The sequence below is a fragment of the Aegilops tauschii genome, chromosome 2 (genome assembly GCF_002575655.3).
Source record: "Aegilops tauschii subsp. strangulata cultivar AL8/78 chromosome 2, Aet v6.0, whole genome shotgun sequence".
Lineage (NCBI taxonomy): Eukaryota > Viridiplantae > Streptophyta > Magnoliopsida > Poales > Poaceae > Aegilops > Aegilops tauschii.
In genome coordinates this window covers 380,168,223-380,188,176 of record NC_053036.3, presented here as the reverse complement: position 1 = coordinate 380,188,176, position 19,954 = coordinate 380,168,223, and the positions used below count along the sequence as shown (strand labels likewise).

Genomic DNA, 19,954 nt, shown 5'->3' with positions numbered 1-19,954 from the left:
CGTGATGAACCATGAAGAACACGGAAGAACTTGAAAACCCTAAATGTAGATCTGAAGTGCGGGAAGGTGAAGACTTACAGCTGTAGATCTACTGCGGAGGATCGCTGCCGTTCTCTAGTCGATTCAGGTTGATGCAGCGGCCAAGATCGACGAAGATGAGGTGCTCTGCTGCGGCGGCGGCGGCGGAGCTCGAGCAGCAGCGGAGTCGCGAGAGGAAGAAGACGACAAAAGGGGGGAGAATGAAGAAAGACCTAAAGGTCGTGCTTATTTATAGGGGAAGACTGATAAGTGGGCGCAAAAAACGAGGAGGCCGAAAACATGATTATCCAACTACAGAGATGCCTCGATTTTTGGGATGGTCATTAAGATAAGGATCCGTTGTGATATGACAGAATAAAAAATGAATTTAATGGAAGATGACGTCATGGCGGGTTATCATGAATCCAGAAGATGACGTCATGGCGGGTTATAACTTTTGCACAGACAAAAGCCAGAAGGTTTTTCCTTAAAGTATTGAAGATTGACATGAACCAGTTCAAATCAATCTGGGGCCTAATGTTGGGGACATAACTACTGGCGTAACCTGCCCAGGAGGGGCCGGTTTACGCTATGGCAATTCATCATATGAAGCCCAATATCAAGCTTGAAGATGGCGGTTCAATAAAGGGCTAAAGCCCGTAGGCGACTTAAGACCCGTAGTGATAAACCGCCGTAATGGCATGACTTGTGTTGTAAGGCAAGATTAACTAGTCACCGAGCCGAACACTGTTTATGAGCCGGCCGGGACTCTGTAGGCCGCGGGGCGTCGACCCGTGTATATAAGGGGATGACCCGCCGACGGCTTAGGTCAAGTAACATCAAATCGGTAGCCAGGCATAGCGGATTCGCTCCCTGGTCATCGAAACCCTAGTAATTCCACCTCAACTGGAGTAGGCTTTTACCTTCACCGTAAGGGGCCGAACCAGTATAACCCTCGTGTCCTTTGTCCCGCTTTAACCCCTTTAAGCTTCCTAGTTGCGATGGCTCCACGACTAAGTCCTTTCACAAGGGCATCTGCCGTGACTATTCCACGACAACCTACCAAAGGCGCTTCACTCCCCGGCAACGGCGCCAGAAGTCTTGATGACCCACAAGTATAGGGGATCTATCATAGTCTTTTAGATAAGTAAGAGTGGCGAACCTAACGAGGAGCAGAAGGAAATGACAAGCAGTTTTCAGTAAGGTATTCTCTGCCAGCACTGAAATTATCGGTAATAGATAGTTTTGTGATAAGGTAATTCGTAACGGGTAACAAGTAACAAAAGTAAACAAGGTGCAGCAAGGTGGCCCAATCCTTTTTGTAGCAAAGGACAAGCCTGGACAAACTCTTATATAAAGGAAAGCGCTCCCGAGGACACATGGGAATTATCGTCCAGCTAGTTTTCATCATGCTCATATGATTCACGTTCGTTACTTTAATAATTTGATATGTGGGTGGACCGGTGCTTGGGTACTGCCCTTCCTTGGACAAGCATCCCACTTATGATTAACCCCCCTCGCAAGCATCTGCAACTACTAAAAGAATTAAGGTAAACCTAACCATAGCATGAAACATATGGATCCAAATCAGCCCCTTACGAAGCAACACATAAACTAAGGTTTAAGCTTCTGTCACTCTAGCAACCCATCATCTACTTATTACTTCCCAATGCCTCCCCCTAGGCCCAAACAATGGTGAAGTGTCATGTAGTTGACGTTCACATAACACCACTAGAGGAAAGACAACATACATCTCATCAAAATATCGAACGAATACCAAATTCACATGACTACTTATAACAAGACTTCTCTCATGTCCTCAGGAACGAACGTAACTACTCACAAATCATATTCATGTTCATAATCAGAGGGGTATTAATGTGCATAAAGGATCTGAACATATAATCTTCCACCGAATAAACCAACTAGCATCAACTATAAGGAGTAATCAACACTACTAGCAACCCACAGGTACCAATCTGAGGTTTTGGGACAAAGATCGGATACAAGAGATGAACTAGGGTTTGAGAGGAGATGGTGCTGGTGAAGATGTTGATGGAGATTGACCCCCTCCCGATGAAAGGATCGATGGTGGTGATGATGGTGACGATTTCCCCCTCCCGGAGGGATGTTTCCCCGGCAGAACAGCTCCGCCGGAGCCCTAGATTGGTTTCGCCAGGTTCCGCCTCGAGACGGCGGCTCTTCGTCCCAAAAGCTTCCTTATGATTTTTTCCAGGGCAAAAGACACCTTATACCAGAAGATGGGCACCGGGGGCTTCCAGGTGGCCCACGAGGCGGGGGGGGGGGGCGCCCAGGGGTAGGGCGTGCCCTCCACCCTCGTGGACAGTGGGTGGCCCCCCTCTGGTGTTTTCTTCGCCCAATATTTTTAATATATTCCTAAGCTGACTTTCGTGGAGTTTCAGGACTTTTGGAGATGTGCAGAATAGGTCTCTAATATTTGCTCCTTTTCCAGCCCAGGATTCCAGCTGCCGGCATTCTCCCTCTTCATGTAAACCTTGTAAAATAAGAGAGAAAAGGCATAAGTATTGTGACATAATGTGTAATAATAGCCCATAATGCAATAAATATCGATATAAAAGCATGATGGAAAATGGACGTATCAACTGGCCTTCACGTGCATGCACATTGTATGTGGACGTGGAGAAGAAGAACTTCATCCTCATGCATTGTTGATTGAAGTTGAATGGGCAACCGAAGTGGCTCCTATCCATTGCCAGTATCATCAATGTCGTCAACATTGGCAATGAAGACGAAGATGGTGATCAAACTGACCCAACAAAAGTAGAGTCAGCCAAGAAGGTCAAAAGAAGGATCCGGGGGAGGAAGGGGTGAGGAGAAGGAGAAGCGAGAAGGAGCAGTGGACAAGATGACAGAGAAGTTCAAGGGCATCATGGACAAGAAGGAGGAGGCTTGTGTCAAGAACCATGACATCAAGGAGGAAACGAAGGTGACGAGGTTTGACATCTTCATGGCAGCAACGAAGAAGAAGATCAACCTCGAAGAACAAAAGACCAAGCTCGAAGAAAAGAAGACCAAGCTGGAAGAGAGGAGGCTTGGGCTCACAGCCGCTTCCAAGGAAACCAAGATATTGACCATGAAGATGGATGAGTTGGATACCAATGCAGCAAAGATCGTGCAAGCCGTCTGTGCAAAGATGTTGAAGCGCTTGGCAGCAGAGATGGTGGATGCGGAAGCTGCGTATGAGCCGAAAACAAAGTGATGACGGACGAGGCACGAACAGCCGGACTGGGAGGGCACAATTTGCATGAGTTGTCGGACTGAAGCATTTGTGACCAGGGCATGTAAAAGATAATGAATATCTGCCTTTATTGGTTGTGAATCATATGTATGCACTTTTACTTGCTCATTAAATTGCTACTGATGATTATTTGCACTTCAAATGTATCCGGATGGGGCCGGACCTAGGTAGACATTCCATGGACGATGTTGGATTGCCGCCTCCCATATCCAACTCCGATTTGGGGGACATCACTCACTGGTGATGCCCTTAGATGTGTAGAGCTACCGTTCATGGTGAATAGCGAGTATGCCAACTCAACTGTAAGGTGAAGTTACCACGTTACGTGATTATACCTTCTATGTTGGGTGTTCAATGGGTGAGTCATCTTTGAATAGTCAAAATCCTCTTGGTGGAATAGTTTAAATCTATTGTCCTGCCTCTCGTTATCATTAACAATGGCCAGCTCAACAATTAAGGTCGTTAGATCGAACCAACATTTCAATCATCGTGACTTTCCTATTGGAAAACGTAGCATGCAATTTCAAAAAAATTCTACGCACACACAATGATCTATCCATGGAGATGCATAGTTACGAGAGGGGGGAGCATCTTCATACCCTTGAAGATCGCAAAGCGGAAGCGTTTATCAGTGCGGTTGATGTAGCCGTACACCTTCACGATCCGTCCCGATCAAGTACCGAACGTACGGCACCTCCGTGTTCAGAACACGTTCAACTCGATGACGTCCTCGCCTTCTTGATCCAGCAAGACGGGCGAAGTAGTAGATGAGTTCTGGCAGCATGACGGCATGGTGACGGTGTTGGTGAAGAACAATCTCCGCAGGGCTTCGCCAAGCACACCGAAAACTATGACGGAGGATAAACTAGAGGGGACGGGGTTGTCGGCACACGACTTGGTGATTCCTGATGTGTCTTGGGTGCTAGCCCTGCCCCTCTACTTTATATGTTGAGCCCTAGGGTCCAAACTTGGAGTAAAAGCCTCTACAAAAGTCGGTTTTGCCGAAAGGCAAGAGTCCTACTCGGACTCCAGGGCTAGACGCCAGGGTTCCCGGCGTCTACCCCCTAGACGCCAGGGTTCCTAGCGTCTAGCCTCTGGTCTCCGCAAAACTCCCTTTTGCACTTTCCCCTTTGGCCCAAATAAAGTGTTCTCGTACCCAAACATTTCGGGAAACATCCGGAACCCCTTCCAGTGAACTCCGGAACCCTTCCGGAGACCAAACACTATTATTCCATATATAAATCTTTACCTCCGAACCATTTCGGAGCTCCTCGTCATGTCCATGATCACATCTAGGACTCCGAACAACATTCAGTTACCAACATACATAACTCATATAATACTATATCATCAACGAACGTTAAGCGTGCAGACCATACGGGTTCAAGAACTATGTAGACATGACCGAGACACTTCTCCGGTCAATAACCAATAGTGGAACCTGGATGCCCATATTGGCTCCTACATATTCTACGAAGATCTTTATCGGTCGAACCTTATCACAACATACGTAGTTCCCTTTGTCCATCGGTATGTTACTTGCCCGAGATTCGATCGTCGGTATCCACATACCTAGTTCAATCTCGTTACCGGCAAGTCTCTTTACTCGTTCCGTAATACATCATCCTGCAACTAACTCATTAGTCACATTGCTAGCAAGGCTTCTTATGATGTGCATTACCGAGAGGGCCCAGAGATACCTCTCCGATACTCGGAGTGACAAATCCTAATCTCGATCTATGCCAACCCAACAAACACCTTCGGAGATACCTGTAGAGCATCTTCATGATCACCTAGTTACGTTGTGACGTTTGATAGCACAAAAGGTATTCCTCCGGTATCCGGGAGTTGCATTATCTCATAGTCGAAGGAATATGTATTTGACATGAAGAAAACAATAGCAATAAACCAAACGATCATTATGCTAAGCTAATGGATGCGTCTTGTCCATCACATAATTCTCCTAATGATGTGATCTCGTTCATCAAATGACAACACGTGTCTATGGTTAGGAAACTTAACCATCTTTGATTAAGGAGCTAGTCTAGCATAGGCTTACTAGGGACACGGTGTTTTGTCTATGTATCCACACATGTATCAAGTTTCTGATTAATACAATTCTAGCATGAATAATAAACATTTATCATGATATAAGGAAATATAAAATAACAACTTTATTATTGCCTCTAGGGCATATTTCTTTCAGTCTCCCACTTGCACTAGAGTCAATAATCTAGTTCACATCGCCATGTGATTTAACACCAATACTTCACATCTTTATGTGATTAACATCCATAGTTCACATCGCCATGTGACCAATACCCAAAGAGTTTACTAGAGTAAATAATCTAGTTCACATCGCTATGTGATTAACACCCAAAGAGTACTAAGGTGTGATCATGTTTTGCTTGTGAGAGAGGTTTAGTCAACGGGTCTGCCACATTTAGATCCGTATGTATTTTGCAAATTTCTATGTCTACAATGCTCTGCATGGAGCTACTCTAGCTAATTGCTCCCACTTTCAATATGTATCCAGATTGAGACTCAGAGTCATCCGGATCAGTGTCAAAGCTTGCATCGACGCAACCCTTTACGATGAACTCTTTGTCACCTCCATAATCGGAAAACATTTCCTTAGTTCTCTTTAGGTACCTAAGGATAATTTTGACCACTGTCCAGTGATCTACTCCTGGATCACTATTATACCCCATTTGCCAAACTTATGGCAAGGTACACAATAGGTCTGGTATACAACATGGCATACTTTATAGAACCTATGGCTGAGGCATAGGGAGTGACTTTCATTCTCTCTCTATCTTCTGTCGTGGTCGGGTTTTTAGTCTTACTCAACTTCATACCTTACAACTCAGGCAACAACTCCTTCTTTGATTGATCCATTTTGAACTCCTTCAAAATCTTATCAAGGTATGTACTCATCGAAAGTCTTATCAAGCGTCTTGATCTACCTCCATAGATCTTGATGCCCAATATGTAAGCAGCTTCACCGAGGTCTTTCTTTGAAAAACTCCTTTCAAACACTCCTTTATGCTTTCCAGGAAATTCTACATCATTTCCGATCAACAATATGTCATTCACATATACTTATCAGAAAGACTGAAGTGCTCCCACTCACTTTCTTGTAAATATAGGTTTCAGCGCAAGTCTGTATAATACTATATGCTTTGATCAACTCATCAAAGCTTATATTCTAACTCCGAGATGCTTGCACCAGTACATAGATGGATCGTTGGAGCTTGCACATTTTGTTAGCACCTTTATGATTGACAGAACCTTCTAGTTGCATCATATACAACTCTTCTTTAACAAATCCATTAAGGAATGCAGTTTTGATATCCATTTGCCAGATTTCATAAAATGCGGCAATTCTAACATGATCCAGATAGACTTAAGCATCGATACGAGTGAGAAAATCTCATCGTAATCAACACCTTGAACTTGTCAAAAACCTTTTGCGACAAGTGGAGCTTCGTGGATAGTAACACTACCATCAGTGTCCGTCTTCCTCTTGAAGATCCATTTATTTTCAATGGCTTGCCAATCATCGGGCAAGTCCACTAAAGGCCACACTTTGTTCTCATACATGGATCCTATCTCGGATTTCATGGCCTCAAGCCATTTATCAGAATATGGGCTCATCATAGCTTCTTCATAGTTCGTAGGTTTGTCATGGTCTAGTAACATCACTTCCAGAACAGGATTACCATACCATTCTGGTGCGGAACGAGCTCTGTTCGACCTATGAGGTCTAGTAGTAACTTGATCTGAAGTTTCATGATCATCATCATTAGCTTCCTCTCTAGTTGGTGTAGGCATCACGGGAACGGTTTTCTGTGATGAGCTAGTTTCCAATTCGAGAGAAGGTACAATTACCTCATCAAGTTCTACTTTCCCCCCACTCACTTCTTTCGAGAGAAACTCCTTCTCTAGAAAGGTTCCATTCTTGGCAACAAAGATCTTGCCTTCGGATCTGTGGTAGAAGGTGTACCCAATTGTTTCCTTAGGGTATCCTATGAAGATGCACTTCCCTGATCTAGGTTCGAGCTTATCAGGTTGAAGCCTTTTGACATAAGTGTCGCAACCCCAAACTTTAAGAAACGACAACTTAGGTTTCTTGCCAAACCACAGTTCATACGGTGTCATCTCAACGGATTCGGACGGTGCCCTATTTAACGTGAATGCGGCTGTCTCTAATGCATAACCCCAAAACGATAGTGGTAATAAATAGGTAAGAGACATCATAGATCGCACCATATCTAATAAAGTACGGTTACGACGTTCGGACACACCATTACACTATGGTGTTCCAGGTGGCGTGAGTTGTGAAACTATTCCACATTGTTTTAAATGAAGGCCAAACTCGTAACTCAAATATTTGCCTCCACGATCAGATCGTAGAAACTTTTTTTTTCTTATTACGATGATTCTCCACTTCACTCTGAAATTCTTTGAACTTTTCAAATGTTTCAGACTTTTGTTTCATTAAGTAGATATACCATATCTGCTCAAATCATCTATGAAGGTCAGAATTAACGATACCCGCCGCGTGCCTCAACACTCATCGGACCGCATAAATCGGTATGTATTATTTCCAGTAAGTCATTGGCTCGCTCCATTGTTCCGGAGAACGGAGTTTTAGTCATCTTGCCCATGAGGCATGCTTCGCAAGTATCAAATGATTCATAATCAAGTGATTCCAAAAATCCATCCGTATGGAGTTTCTTCATGTGCTTTACACCAGTATGACCTAAACGACAGTGCCACAAATATGTTGCACTATCATTATCAACTTTGCATCTTTTGGCATCAATATTATGAATATGTGTATCACTACGATCGGGATTCAATAAACCATTTACATTGGGTGTATGACCATAGAAGGTTTTATCATGTGAACAGAACAACAATTATTCTCTGACTTAAATGAATAACCGTATCGCAATAAACATGATCCAATCATATTCATGCTCAATGCAAACAACAAATAACATTTATTTAGGTCCAACACTAGTCCCGAAGGTAGAGGGAGTGTGCAATGGTGATCTTATCAACCTTGGAATCACTTCCAACACACATCGTCACCTCGCCCTTAACTAGTCTCTGTTCATTGTGCAACTCCTGTTTCGAGTTACTAGTCTTAGCAACTGAACCGGTATCAAATACTCTGGGGTTACTATGAACACTAGTAAAGTACACATTAATAACATGTATATCAAATATACCTTTGTTCACTTTGCCATCCTTCTTATCCGCCAAGTATTTGGGGTAGTTCCGCTTCCAGTGACCATTCCCTTTGCAGTAGAAGCACTCAGTTTCAGGCTTAGGTCTGGCTTTGGGCTTCTTCACGGGAGCAGCAACTTGCTTGTCATTCTTCTTGAAGTTCCTTTTCTTTTCATTTGCCCTTTTTCTTGAAACTAGTGGTCTTGTTAACCATCAACACTTGATGCTCTTTCTTGATTTCTACCTTCGCCGATTTCAGCATCGCGAAGAGCTCGGGAATCATTTCCGCTATCCCTTGCACATTATAGTTCATCACGAAGTTCTAGCAACTTGGTGATAGTGACTAGAGAACTATGTCAATCACTATATTATCTGGAAGATTAACTCCCACTTGATTCAAGCGATTGTACTACCCTGACATTCTGACCACATGCTCACTAGCTGAGCTATTCTCCTCCATCTTGTAGGCAAAGTACTTGTCAGAGGTCTCATACCTCTCGACACGGGCATGCGTATGAAATACCAATTCGGAACATCTCATATGTTCCATAGCGTTCAAAACGTCTTTGAAGCCCTGATTCTAAGCTGTAAAGCATGGCACACTAAACTATCAAGTAGTTATCATATTGAGCTTGTCAAACATTCATAACATCTGCGTCTGCTCTTGCAATAGGTCTGTCACCTAGCAGTGCATCAAGGACATAATTCTTCTGTGCAGCAATGAGGATAATCCTCAGATCACGGACCCAGTCTGCATCATTGCTACTATCATCTTTCAACTTAGTTTTTTCTCTAGGAACATATCAAAGATAAAACAGGGGAGCTATACGCGAGCTATTGATCTACAACATAGATATGTAAATACTACCAGGACTAAGTTCATGATAAATTAAGTTCAATTAATCAAATTACTTAAGAAGTCCCACTTAGATAGACATCCCTCAAGTCATCTAAATGAGACGTGATCCGAATCAACTAAACCATGTCCGATCATCACGTGAGATGGAGTAGTCATCAATGGTGAACATCTCTATGTTGATCATATCTACTATATGATTCACGTTTGACCTTTCGGTCTCCAGTGTTCCGAGGCCATGTCTGTACATGCCAGGCTCGTCATGTTTAACCCGAGAATTCCGCATGTGCAAAACTGTCTTGCACCCGTTGTATGTGAACGTAGAGTCTATCACACCCGATCATCACGTGGTGTCTTAGCAAGAAGAACTTTCGCAACGGTGCATACTCAGGGAGAACACTTATACCTTGAAATTTAGTTAAGGGATCATCTTATAATGCTACTGCCGTACTAAGCAAAATAAGATGCATATAAAAGATAAACATCACATGCAATCAAAAATATGTGACATGATATGGCCATCATCATCTTGTGCTTTTGATCTCCATCTCCAAAGCATCGTCATGATCTCCATCGTCGCCGGCTCGACACCTTGATTTCCATCGTTCCGTCGTGGTCGTCTCGCCAACTATTGCTTCTACAACTATCGCTAACGCATAGTGATAAAGTAAAGCAATTACATGGCGTTTTGATTTCATACAATAAAGCGACAACCATAAGGCTCCTGCCAGTTGCCGATAATTTTTACAAAACATGATCATCTCATACAACAACGTATATCACATCATGTCTTGACCATATCACATCACAACATGCCCTGCAAAAACAAGTTAGACGTCCTCTACTTTGTTGTTGCAAGTTTTACGTGGCTGCTACGGGCTTCTAGCAAGAACCGTTCTTACCTACGCATCAAAACCACAACGGTGTTTCGTCAAGTTTGCAGTTTTAACCTTCAACAAGGACCGGCCGCAGTCAAATTTGATTCAACTAAAGTAGGAGAAACAGACACCCGCCAGCCACCTTTATGCAAATTAGTTACATGTCTGTCGGTGGAGCCGGTCTCATGAACGTGGTCATGTAAGGTTGGTCCGGGCCGCTTCATCCAACAATACCACCGACTAAAAATAAGACGTTGGTGGTAAGCAGTATGACTATCACCGCCCACAACTCTTTGTGTTCTACTCGTGCATATCATCTACACATAGACCTGGCTCAGATGCCACTGTTGGAAAACGTAGCATGCAATTTCAAAAAAATTCTACGCACATGCAATGATCTATCCATGGAGTGCATAGCTATGAGAGGGGAGAGCATCTTCATACCCTTGAAGATCGCAAAGCAGAAGCGTTTATCAATGCGGTTGATGTAGTCGTACACCTTCACGATCCGTCCCGATCAAGTACCGAACGTACGACACCTCCGCGTTCAGCACACGTTCAGCTCGATGACGTCCTCGCCTTCTTGATCCAGCAAGACAGGCGAAGTAGTAGATGAGTTCTGGCAGCACGACGGCGTGGTGACGGTGTTGGTGAAGAACAATCTCCGCAGGGCTTCGCCAAGCACAACAGAAACTATGACGGAGGATAAACTAGAGGGGACGGGGTTGCCGGCACACGGCTTGGTGATTCGTGATGTGTATTGGGTGCTAGCCCTGCCCCTCTATTTATATGTTGAGCCCTAGGGTCGAAACTTGGAGTAAAAGCCTTCTCAAAGTCGGTTTTGCCTGAAAGGCAAGAGTCCTACTCGGACTCCAGGGCTAGACGCCAGGGTTCCCGGCATCTACCGCTTAGACGCTAGGGTTCCTGGCGTCTAGCCTCTGGTCTCTGCAAAACTCCCGTTTGCACTTTCCAAAAGCCTCGTGGGCTTTCCCCTTTGGCCCAAATAAAGTGTTCTCGTACCCAAACATTTCGGGAAACATCCGGAACCCCTTCCGGTGAACTCCGGAACCCTTCCGGAGACCAAACACTATTATCCCATATATCAATCTTTACCTCCGGACCATTCTGGAGCTCCTCGTCATGTCTGTGATCACATCCGGGACTCCGAACAACATTCGGTTACCAACATACATAACTCATATAGTACTATATCGTCAATGAACGTTAAGCGTGCGGACCCTACGGGTTCGAGAACTATGTAGACATGACCGAGACACTTCTTCGGTCAATAACCAATAGCGGAACCTGGATGCCCATATTGGCTCCTACATATTCTACGAAGATCTTTATCGGTCGAACCTTATGACAACATACATAATTCATTTTGTCCATCGGTATGTTACTTACCCGAGATTCGATCGTCGGTATCCACATACCTAGTTAAATCCCGTTACCGGCAAGTCTCTTTACTCGTTCCGTAATACATCATCCTGTAACTAACTCATTAGTCACTTTGCTTGCAAGGCTTCTTATGATGTGCATTACCGAGAGGGCCCAGAGATACCTCTCCGATACTCGGAGTGACAAATCCTAATCTCGATATATGCCAACCCAACAAACACCTTCGGAGATACATGTAAAGCATCTTTATGATCACCCAGTTACGTTGTGACATTTGACAGCACACAAGGTATTCCTTCGGTATCCGTGAGTTGCATAATCTCATAGTCGAAGGAATATGTATTTGACATGAAGAAAGCAATAGCAATAAACTGAATGATCATTATGCTAAGCTAACAGATGGGTCTTGTCCATCACATCATTCTCCTAATGATGTGATCTCGTTCATCAAATGACAACACATGTCTATGGTTTGGAAACTTAACCATCTTTGATTAACGAGCTAGTCTAGTAGAGGCTTACTAGGGACGCAGTGTTTTGTCTATGTATCCACACATGTATCAAGTTTCCGGTTAATACAATTCTAGCATGAATAATAAACATTTATCATGATATAAGGAATATAAAATAACAACTTTATTATTACCTCTAGGGCATATTTCCTTCATTTTCGTTCTTCTCATATTGTCCTCGCACCTTGTTGATACAAACACCTGTCATCTATAGGTCATGGATTCACCAAACAATATGTGCTTAACTATGTAAGTGTTTTGATCATGTTGTGTGGCCCTTAAATTAGACAACAAGCATTACGTTCAACACAAATAATCATCTCAACAATCAATCATAAAAGTAATATCAACATATGGATTAGTCACAAATGAATCTCACCAATCACCTATGTTGGTGCAATCTATTGCCCCTTGAGTGTTTTGGAGTTTGTTAGACAAAACAGTTGAGGGACTAATGTATTTACTAGTGCATGATGGCTCCATATTTTGCAACTTTTATAAGAGGATTTTGATGTGGTTTTCAAAGGTTTTTGATATTTCTCGCATCTTTCTAACGCCAATCCTTCATGAAAGAAGAAAACTTGTTCTTTTTATTGACCTGTAGGAATAAACATATTTGGAAGGAAACCAATCAACATCTCATCAAACGATGCCATTTGGAACAACTTTCCTTTTGGCAAAAGTTCATTGGAGCAAAATGAGCGCAAGACGGGGCATGGTACGAGCGGCACCGTCACCACGTCCAGGACAGAGAAAGAAGAGATCTGGAGAAGAACCACTAGATATCCATTCCTTCTCTTTCGCCCATCTCCATTTTCATTCATCGCAACATGACCATACGTAGAGGAATTCAAATTTGTAAGATTAGGGTTTGTAACTCTGTTTATACTCATCTTGAGATCAAGACTTGTTTAATCATTCATCCTTTTGCGGATGTTTGTGATATTATTGAGATTATTTCCCTTTGTTTGATCTCCAAGTTGTTTGGTTATTCCTCTCTCATGTGTGAGTCTATGCGTGCGAGATATAGGGGATTGGTGAGATTCATTTGTGAGTGCTACTCCCGTAGGAGTTGTTGGATTCCCCGAAGAGAAAGGTGATGTAGCACGACAACAGGTAGTGTTTCCCCCGGTTAAAAACCAAGGTTTGTTGAACCAGTACACCAAGCTAACAACGTTAGTAGTACCTGCACACATAAAAAAATTGCTTGCACCAACAGTAGCAAGGAGGTTGCCAATCCTCTTGTTGTTGCTAGTTACAAGATTAAAAGCAAATAGTGATAGGGCAAAGCGGCAAAATAGTAAAGAGCAAATTGTACCAACTTTTGTATTAATGGAGAATAGACCCGAGGGCCATATGTTCTCACTACTGGCATCTCACTCGAAAGCATGTAGTGACATGGTAGACAAATTACTATTGGTCAATTGACATAATAACACAAGTTATAACTATGATCATTCATGGCATAATTTCACATAGGCATTGCGTCTGTGATAAGTAGAACGTTAAACTTACTGACGTCTACAACTATTACTCTACCCCCAAGACCGCTATCCAGCATGCATCTCAAAGTATTATGTTTGCAAGAAACCGAGTAACGTAATAAGCAAGATGACATAATGTGGATAAAAGAAAACTTAGCAATAAGATTAACCCCCATCGTTTTACCCTTAGTGACAACAACACAATACACACCTTCCTCCCTTTTGTCACTAGACAAGATCACCGCAAGATTGAACCCACTGCTATGCACCACTTCCTCTGAAGAACTACTGGTGGCCAAAGAAGAATCATAGATCGGAAAGCATAAATAGCTATAAATTAAGATAAATAAATGAATAATCTGATCATAAATCCACAAGTCATTGGATCCTAACAAACACACCACAAATTGATCTCAGAGAAAATCATTATATCGAAGATCAGAGAGTGAAAGCCATATAGCTACTATTGTGGACCCGTAGGCCCTAATGAAACTACTCAGGTGGAAGAGGGGGATTCACCAAATCTCTGAAATCCCCACCCACTCGGGTGCTGGAAAACCCCTCTACCAAAGGGGATTTAAGGGGATTGGGTGGAAGAGGGGGTTCCCCAAATCTCTGAAATCCCCACCCCCTCTGATGATGCTGGAAAAACCCCTCTACCAAACGAAGCATGAGGAGTAGTGTTTGGGTGTAGGAGCTGAGCTTGCAGTTGTACATATTCCGACTTGTGTTGTCCCTTGTAACTTTTCTTGTACATATCTCTATCCTTCTATAAAGTTATGGGACGCGATTTGTGTACTCTCGGAAAAAAAATCAACCCATTTGAAGCGCATTTGTATTTTATTTATAAAATAACTCTATGTAATGAATAAAATGAGTTTTGAACTACGAGTGATAGCTAGAGCTGTGCTAAAATTATGAATTAGTGCCGGTGGTTTGAGTTGTCACTCAATATGCGTTTTGACTGGTTAGTACAAAGTTGAGTCATCTATTTTAGAATGTATGTACTTTCTCCATTTTTGTATACAATACCACAAACCCATATTACAGGTACCAAGATAGAAATTAATGGCCACTTAAGCCAAATGTTGCAACTAGTCTTTTCTCCTCGCTTGACGTGTTAATAAATGTGTATTTTTCTCTCCAACGCACAACAAGACAACTCTCTCACTCCTTCATTCCTCGTTGGTTGATTAATTCGATGCATTCAAACCAACCTTCTCACCCCTGCATGCATGCATGGGGTATTAATGTCCTCGGTTGCTAGTACGAGACAAACCTCATCAATTTTATCTTGATTGGTGTTAGTGGCCTTGTATAGGTGCAAATTGTAATTTTGATAGTGGCCTTGTATACAAAAATGAAGGGAGTACATATAGATATGTCTCAGAAACTTATATACTGACCATATTGGACAACTTAAGCAACCTCCGTGACCGTATTTAGGGCATTTCGAAGTTCAGTGACCAAAATGAGACAGATGATTTTTCCTCATTTTATACCTCGGAGGCTCGGAGCAGCTTAGCAACAGAGTATACAGAGGTACTCCAGCAGCCGGCCGCCGTTCCTCCAGGATGCTATAAATGATTAGTAAAGCCCTTGAGATGATAGCAAATGTGCAGTGTAGTGCAGGGGAGTTAGTTCTCGATTCTCATTGAATGGAGCCAGACAGTGAACTTATTCTCAGCAACAGCCCACCGCAGACCCACAGAAAAAGAGTGGCACCACAATTACGAATGGTGTGATCCTTCAATTGGCTGGCAAGGAGAATAGGGTCCAGCTCCAGCCAGCAATTGACTAAGAAAAGCACAGCACCCAAATGTGGAATCCACAATGGGAAGAGGAGCAGAGAGGAATAAAGCAAGATCCGGCTAGAAAAGGGCAGCAGCAGAACAAACTTCCCCATCAAAGGAGCACCGGAAGTGGAAGAAAGTGATTGACTCACAGTCTAAACTTTATCTATCCTAATCGTCTGGGCAGACCGCAATCGACAGAAAGCACCAGGCTTGGCTATCATTTTGATTTCGGTTACTTCAATGCTGAACGCAAAACATCAAGCATGAAGACTGCTCAACAGAACTCAAAGTGGCACCGGACACTATAACAAGAGAACCATCTTCATATTTAGCTTACAAGTTTTGAGCTCTCTGATGTATGTAGCAGGTTAAGGGGAAAAAGTTACATGGTTCAGGGTCCCTAAATACACAGCGGTCCATCAGATGAGCATCTCAGCCTAAGGTAAGCAGAAAATAGAATACGTTGAAGCATTTAACAAGATCATGCGATCATATGGCAGGAATACAACTACAGTTTTCAGCAGTGTATGTCACAGCGAAGCATAAGTATCGACACAGAAAGAGAAAACATCATTGAATGGATAAGACCAGATGGCTGCCACTAGAATACTACACCTAAACATAGCAATCAGTTTCGTTTTGAAAAGAATGGGCGTAGCAATCAGTCATTGTGCCACCAATCCAAACTAGCAAATCTTTTATATATAAGATGTATAAATTCAAGTGTAGAGAAGTACTAAGAAAAGCTCACCTAATAAGACCATAAACTAGAATACCTTATGACTGGAGAACACTGGCAACAGCCACCAAGGCACCAACCAAAGTTCTTCTCACGACATAAGCGGCATTGCTTTCCAACAAAGCATAATTGGTTGATGAGTTTGATACATTGCTTGCAGTTCATAGACATAATGAACTCTGAAATTCGAAAGCATAAGTAGATTCTGCGTGGGATCATACTGTTGACACAATGAACTCTGAAATTCTCTAGGAAGTAGGCAGAGATGGTTGAACAGCATATCAATTACGATTAGAGAATGCACATACGGCAAGAAACAAACATGAAAAAATAACCTTACCACAACAAAATGCAATTGTGTGATATCACGAGATAAAGAAACAAAACCGAAATACCATTTGGATTCGAGTGGACAAAAATAAACCTTGAGAATTGTCGAGATAAACTCAACAGCGTTGACAAAATTGCCCTTCCTCCTGAATTACAGAAAACTCCCAATTTACGATACATGACACAAGTTCTTATTACTGTTGAAACTTCAGTAATAACAGACACATCCTTCCAATTCACTGAGATCAAAATTGCAAGCAGTTGCACACAAAAAAACTCAACCTGTTACCTTACTTTCTCATCTTCCCTCCCGATCTACAACGCCACAAGAATTATATGCTAATGTAACCAATCTATGACTCTAAGCTGAATAGAAGTCTAGAGCCACATCACCTCGCCGGATTCAGTCGAGCCATCCGGTTTGCCGAAGCACAGCGTCGCGTACCCGTCGAAGATCTCGGCCCTTGAGCGTGCGACCGGCGCCCTCCAGCATCGAGAAGGGGGCGGCCGGCCCGGCGCCACCAGCAGACGCGCGCGCGACCATCTCGTGCGGGGGCAGCATGGCGGCATCCCCGTGCCGGAGCTCGTCATCGTCGTCCAGTTCGTCCCACTTGTCCATTGCCGGCTTCTGGGGCGGGCGGACGGGAACCTTAACTGGAGCCGACTGGTGATACTGCGGGGCCGGTGCGCGGTTCTTGGGCCTCGGGTTCGCCGGGATAGCCCACGCGGCGGAGGCAGGGGACTGGGTGGGCGACAGCGAACCACCAGATGCCGAAGTGGCAGCCGCGATGGTGGCCTTGCGCCGGAGCAGCGTGGCCGGGGTGGCCGCGACAGCCGACGCCGCTGCCCCGCTCCCGCCCCCGGCGCGGCGAACAAGGAGCCTTTTGTCCCCCTCGTGCAGCGCGGCGAGGAGACCGAGGTGGCTATGCGGAACCCGGGTCGGGCTCTCTGGCCCGTCGGGCCGCGCGTCCGAGGCGGCGACTGGGGCGGATGAGAACATGAAGTCGTCCTCGTGGAACTCATCCCCAGCGACGAACGACGACTCCGTCGGCGACGAGGAGGGCGACGAGAACAACCCGACGAACCGCTCGGTAGCCGGCGACCGGCGCGGCCGGTACTCGTCCATGGGCGCGCGCTCGGCCGCTCCGGCGAGGGGGTCAGGGCTCAGAGGGGAGGCGCGCGCGCGTGCGGGTGGGGGTTGAGGGCCCCGTGGGCTCGGGGTCCCAGCGGTGGGCGGCCGGGCGACGTGATGGGGATGGGGAAGGGGGGGAGAAGGTAAGGAGGTCTGGTGACTGGTGGGTTTCACTTTTTATGGGCGCGGCTGCGACCCACCGGAAGGGTCACCCCGCCCGGCTTTGTTGCTCGGCTCGGTTATATGGGGCGCGAGACGTGATTGATAGGCTGCAACAAAGGTTCGACTCAAAAAGAAATTAGAGTATGAACATTTTATTTAGATTGATCGAGAAACGAGCTGATTTTAAGCCGATATTGGCTCACTCATTTTAGCTTGATATGTTGATATCATATAATTATATTAATAATCTTCACATAAGATAAAAAGAAACGTGATAACTTACTATCATATATGTCATGTATAGTTTTTCTTCATTTTAGCTACTTTCAAACATGAAGTTTAATTAAGCGCAGAGAAAATTTAGTTCCAATTTAGTATGTGGTTGGTCATGTATTATCTCAGTCTCAAATTAGTTGTCTTATATTTGGCTAAATACTGATGTATCTAACAGAGTCAGCTAATTTGGAATGGAACAGAGAGAGTATTAAATATCCTGTTATTCTGACTAAAGTTTGAGTGCATGCACACCTTTTTTTTCTCTTGCTAGTTCATTCATGATCTCTTGCTAGACACTATCCGTATCTAGAGAAATCTAAAACAAGTATAATTCAAGACGGAGTGAGTACTAGTCTTCAGTTGAGAGAGAATAAGTCAAATTTAAGCTTATGTTGTGTTGTGGTCTATCTTGTTAAAAAAATGTCTTAGATTATCAAAGAAATAATATTATTTAGTTCGGAAGAGATCGACTCGAGATCATTACAAGCTAAAACGAGTCACTTTTTACAGCTGAACTTTGAGTTTCGCTCAGTTTGAAAGCTCAAATTTTTGTACAAACTGAGTTGACTCTAGTCCAACTCGCTCGGACTCGACTCGTTTGCAGCCCTAGGTGGATACTGGATAGGAAAAAAGGCCAAAATTCGACGCAATCAAGTACTCCAAAAAGGCCAGAGATCGATGACGCCTCACCATCTTTGCAAGCTCTCGTCCGGAAAAATTGAGGTGGAAGGAAGAACATGAAAACGGACAAAGATCATCAAGGGAGAGGTAGAAGCCTTCAGGCTCTACCAATGTGGATTAGTGCGAAGAGTTAGATTATCTTAGGCGATCTAGGTAGAGTTGGCGTTGCATGTTTTATGTAAGGTGTAATATATACTCGCTAACATGGAGGGGTTATCTACCCCATCATCTTCTTTAATAGATAGTGCACATGCTTATGCATATTCGAGAAAAAGATACTCCAAAATTAGGATGCTCCAGGCTGCGCCACTTTAGCGATTTCTACATCTTTTCATTTCTTTGCGAAAGAAGAGTTATAATCTTCAATTGAATGAGTCACAATATGCCCTTAAGCCACTTGACGCTTACGTGAGTTCAATTCACAACTCAGTGAATAAAAAATTACCGATCATGATCTCAAAAATAGAAAATTTCTGTCTCACAAGACTTTCAAACCGAAAATAGATTCATAGAAAATATTTTTTTTCATAGGCATATACCCTCCCAAAAAGGCTACTTAACGTTTTATTCTAGCAGAGCATCTACGGCCGGATCTAGCAAATCCGACGTCTGTAGACGTACACGGATAGTGACCGATCACCTCTCAAATGTTTGCGTCCACAATTGTATGCCTCGTTAGCAAATCCACAAAATTCTAGGTCTAGCCTTCGTTGGTTGTACCTGTCAGTGGCAGTTTACAACTGAGTTTTGGATTTTGTCCGGAATTTCAGATTTTCGTCCAAAATTCGCCCATGTTGTCTAGGCCCGGTATAAATACAAGCCAGCCAAAACTTTCAGACCTTTTTGAGTTTCCGGCCCAGCCCATAGTCCACGTACGCCTGCTGATGGGAGTCAATGGTATAAAACTCCCTACTGAAGCCTCTCAACCCTAATCTTGCGTCCCTCGCTTCTCTTTACAGAGCGACGACAGCTGCCGCCTGCCGCCTACCGGCGATGCAAGCCAAGGCCCCCGCCTCCTCCCATCCTTCTGCACCGGCAGTCCACATCATCCTCCTCCTTTTCCTACTCCCAATCCACTTCTTCCACGGAGCGCGGAGACCGGGTTAACGGCGGATGTAGGCGCCGATAGTGCTAGAGAACTAGATGTAGGCATCGGCGCTGGAGTCGCAAC

General features: G+C 43.9%; 1 protein-coding gene across 1 annotated transcript; it reads right to left on the bottom strand.

Annotated features, from left to right (window-relative positions):
* Positions 1-16,700: 16,700 nt before the first annotated feature.
* Positions 16,701-17,873, bottom strand: LOC109753186 (uncharacterized). The gene has a single exon (XM_020312108.4). It carries the CDS (start codon positions 17,656-17,658, stop codon positions 16,936-16,938), a length of 723 nt encoding a protein of 240 aa, XP_020167697.1. The 5' UTR covers positions 17,659-17,873; the 3' UTR covers positions 16,701-16,935.
* Between the last annotated feature and the right edge of the window lie 2,081 nt (positions 17,874-19,954).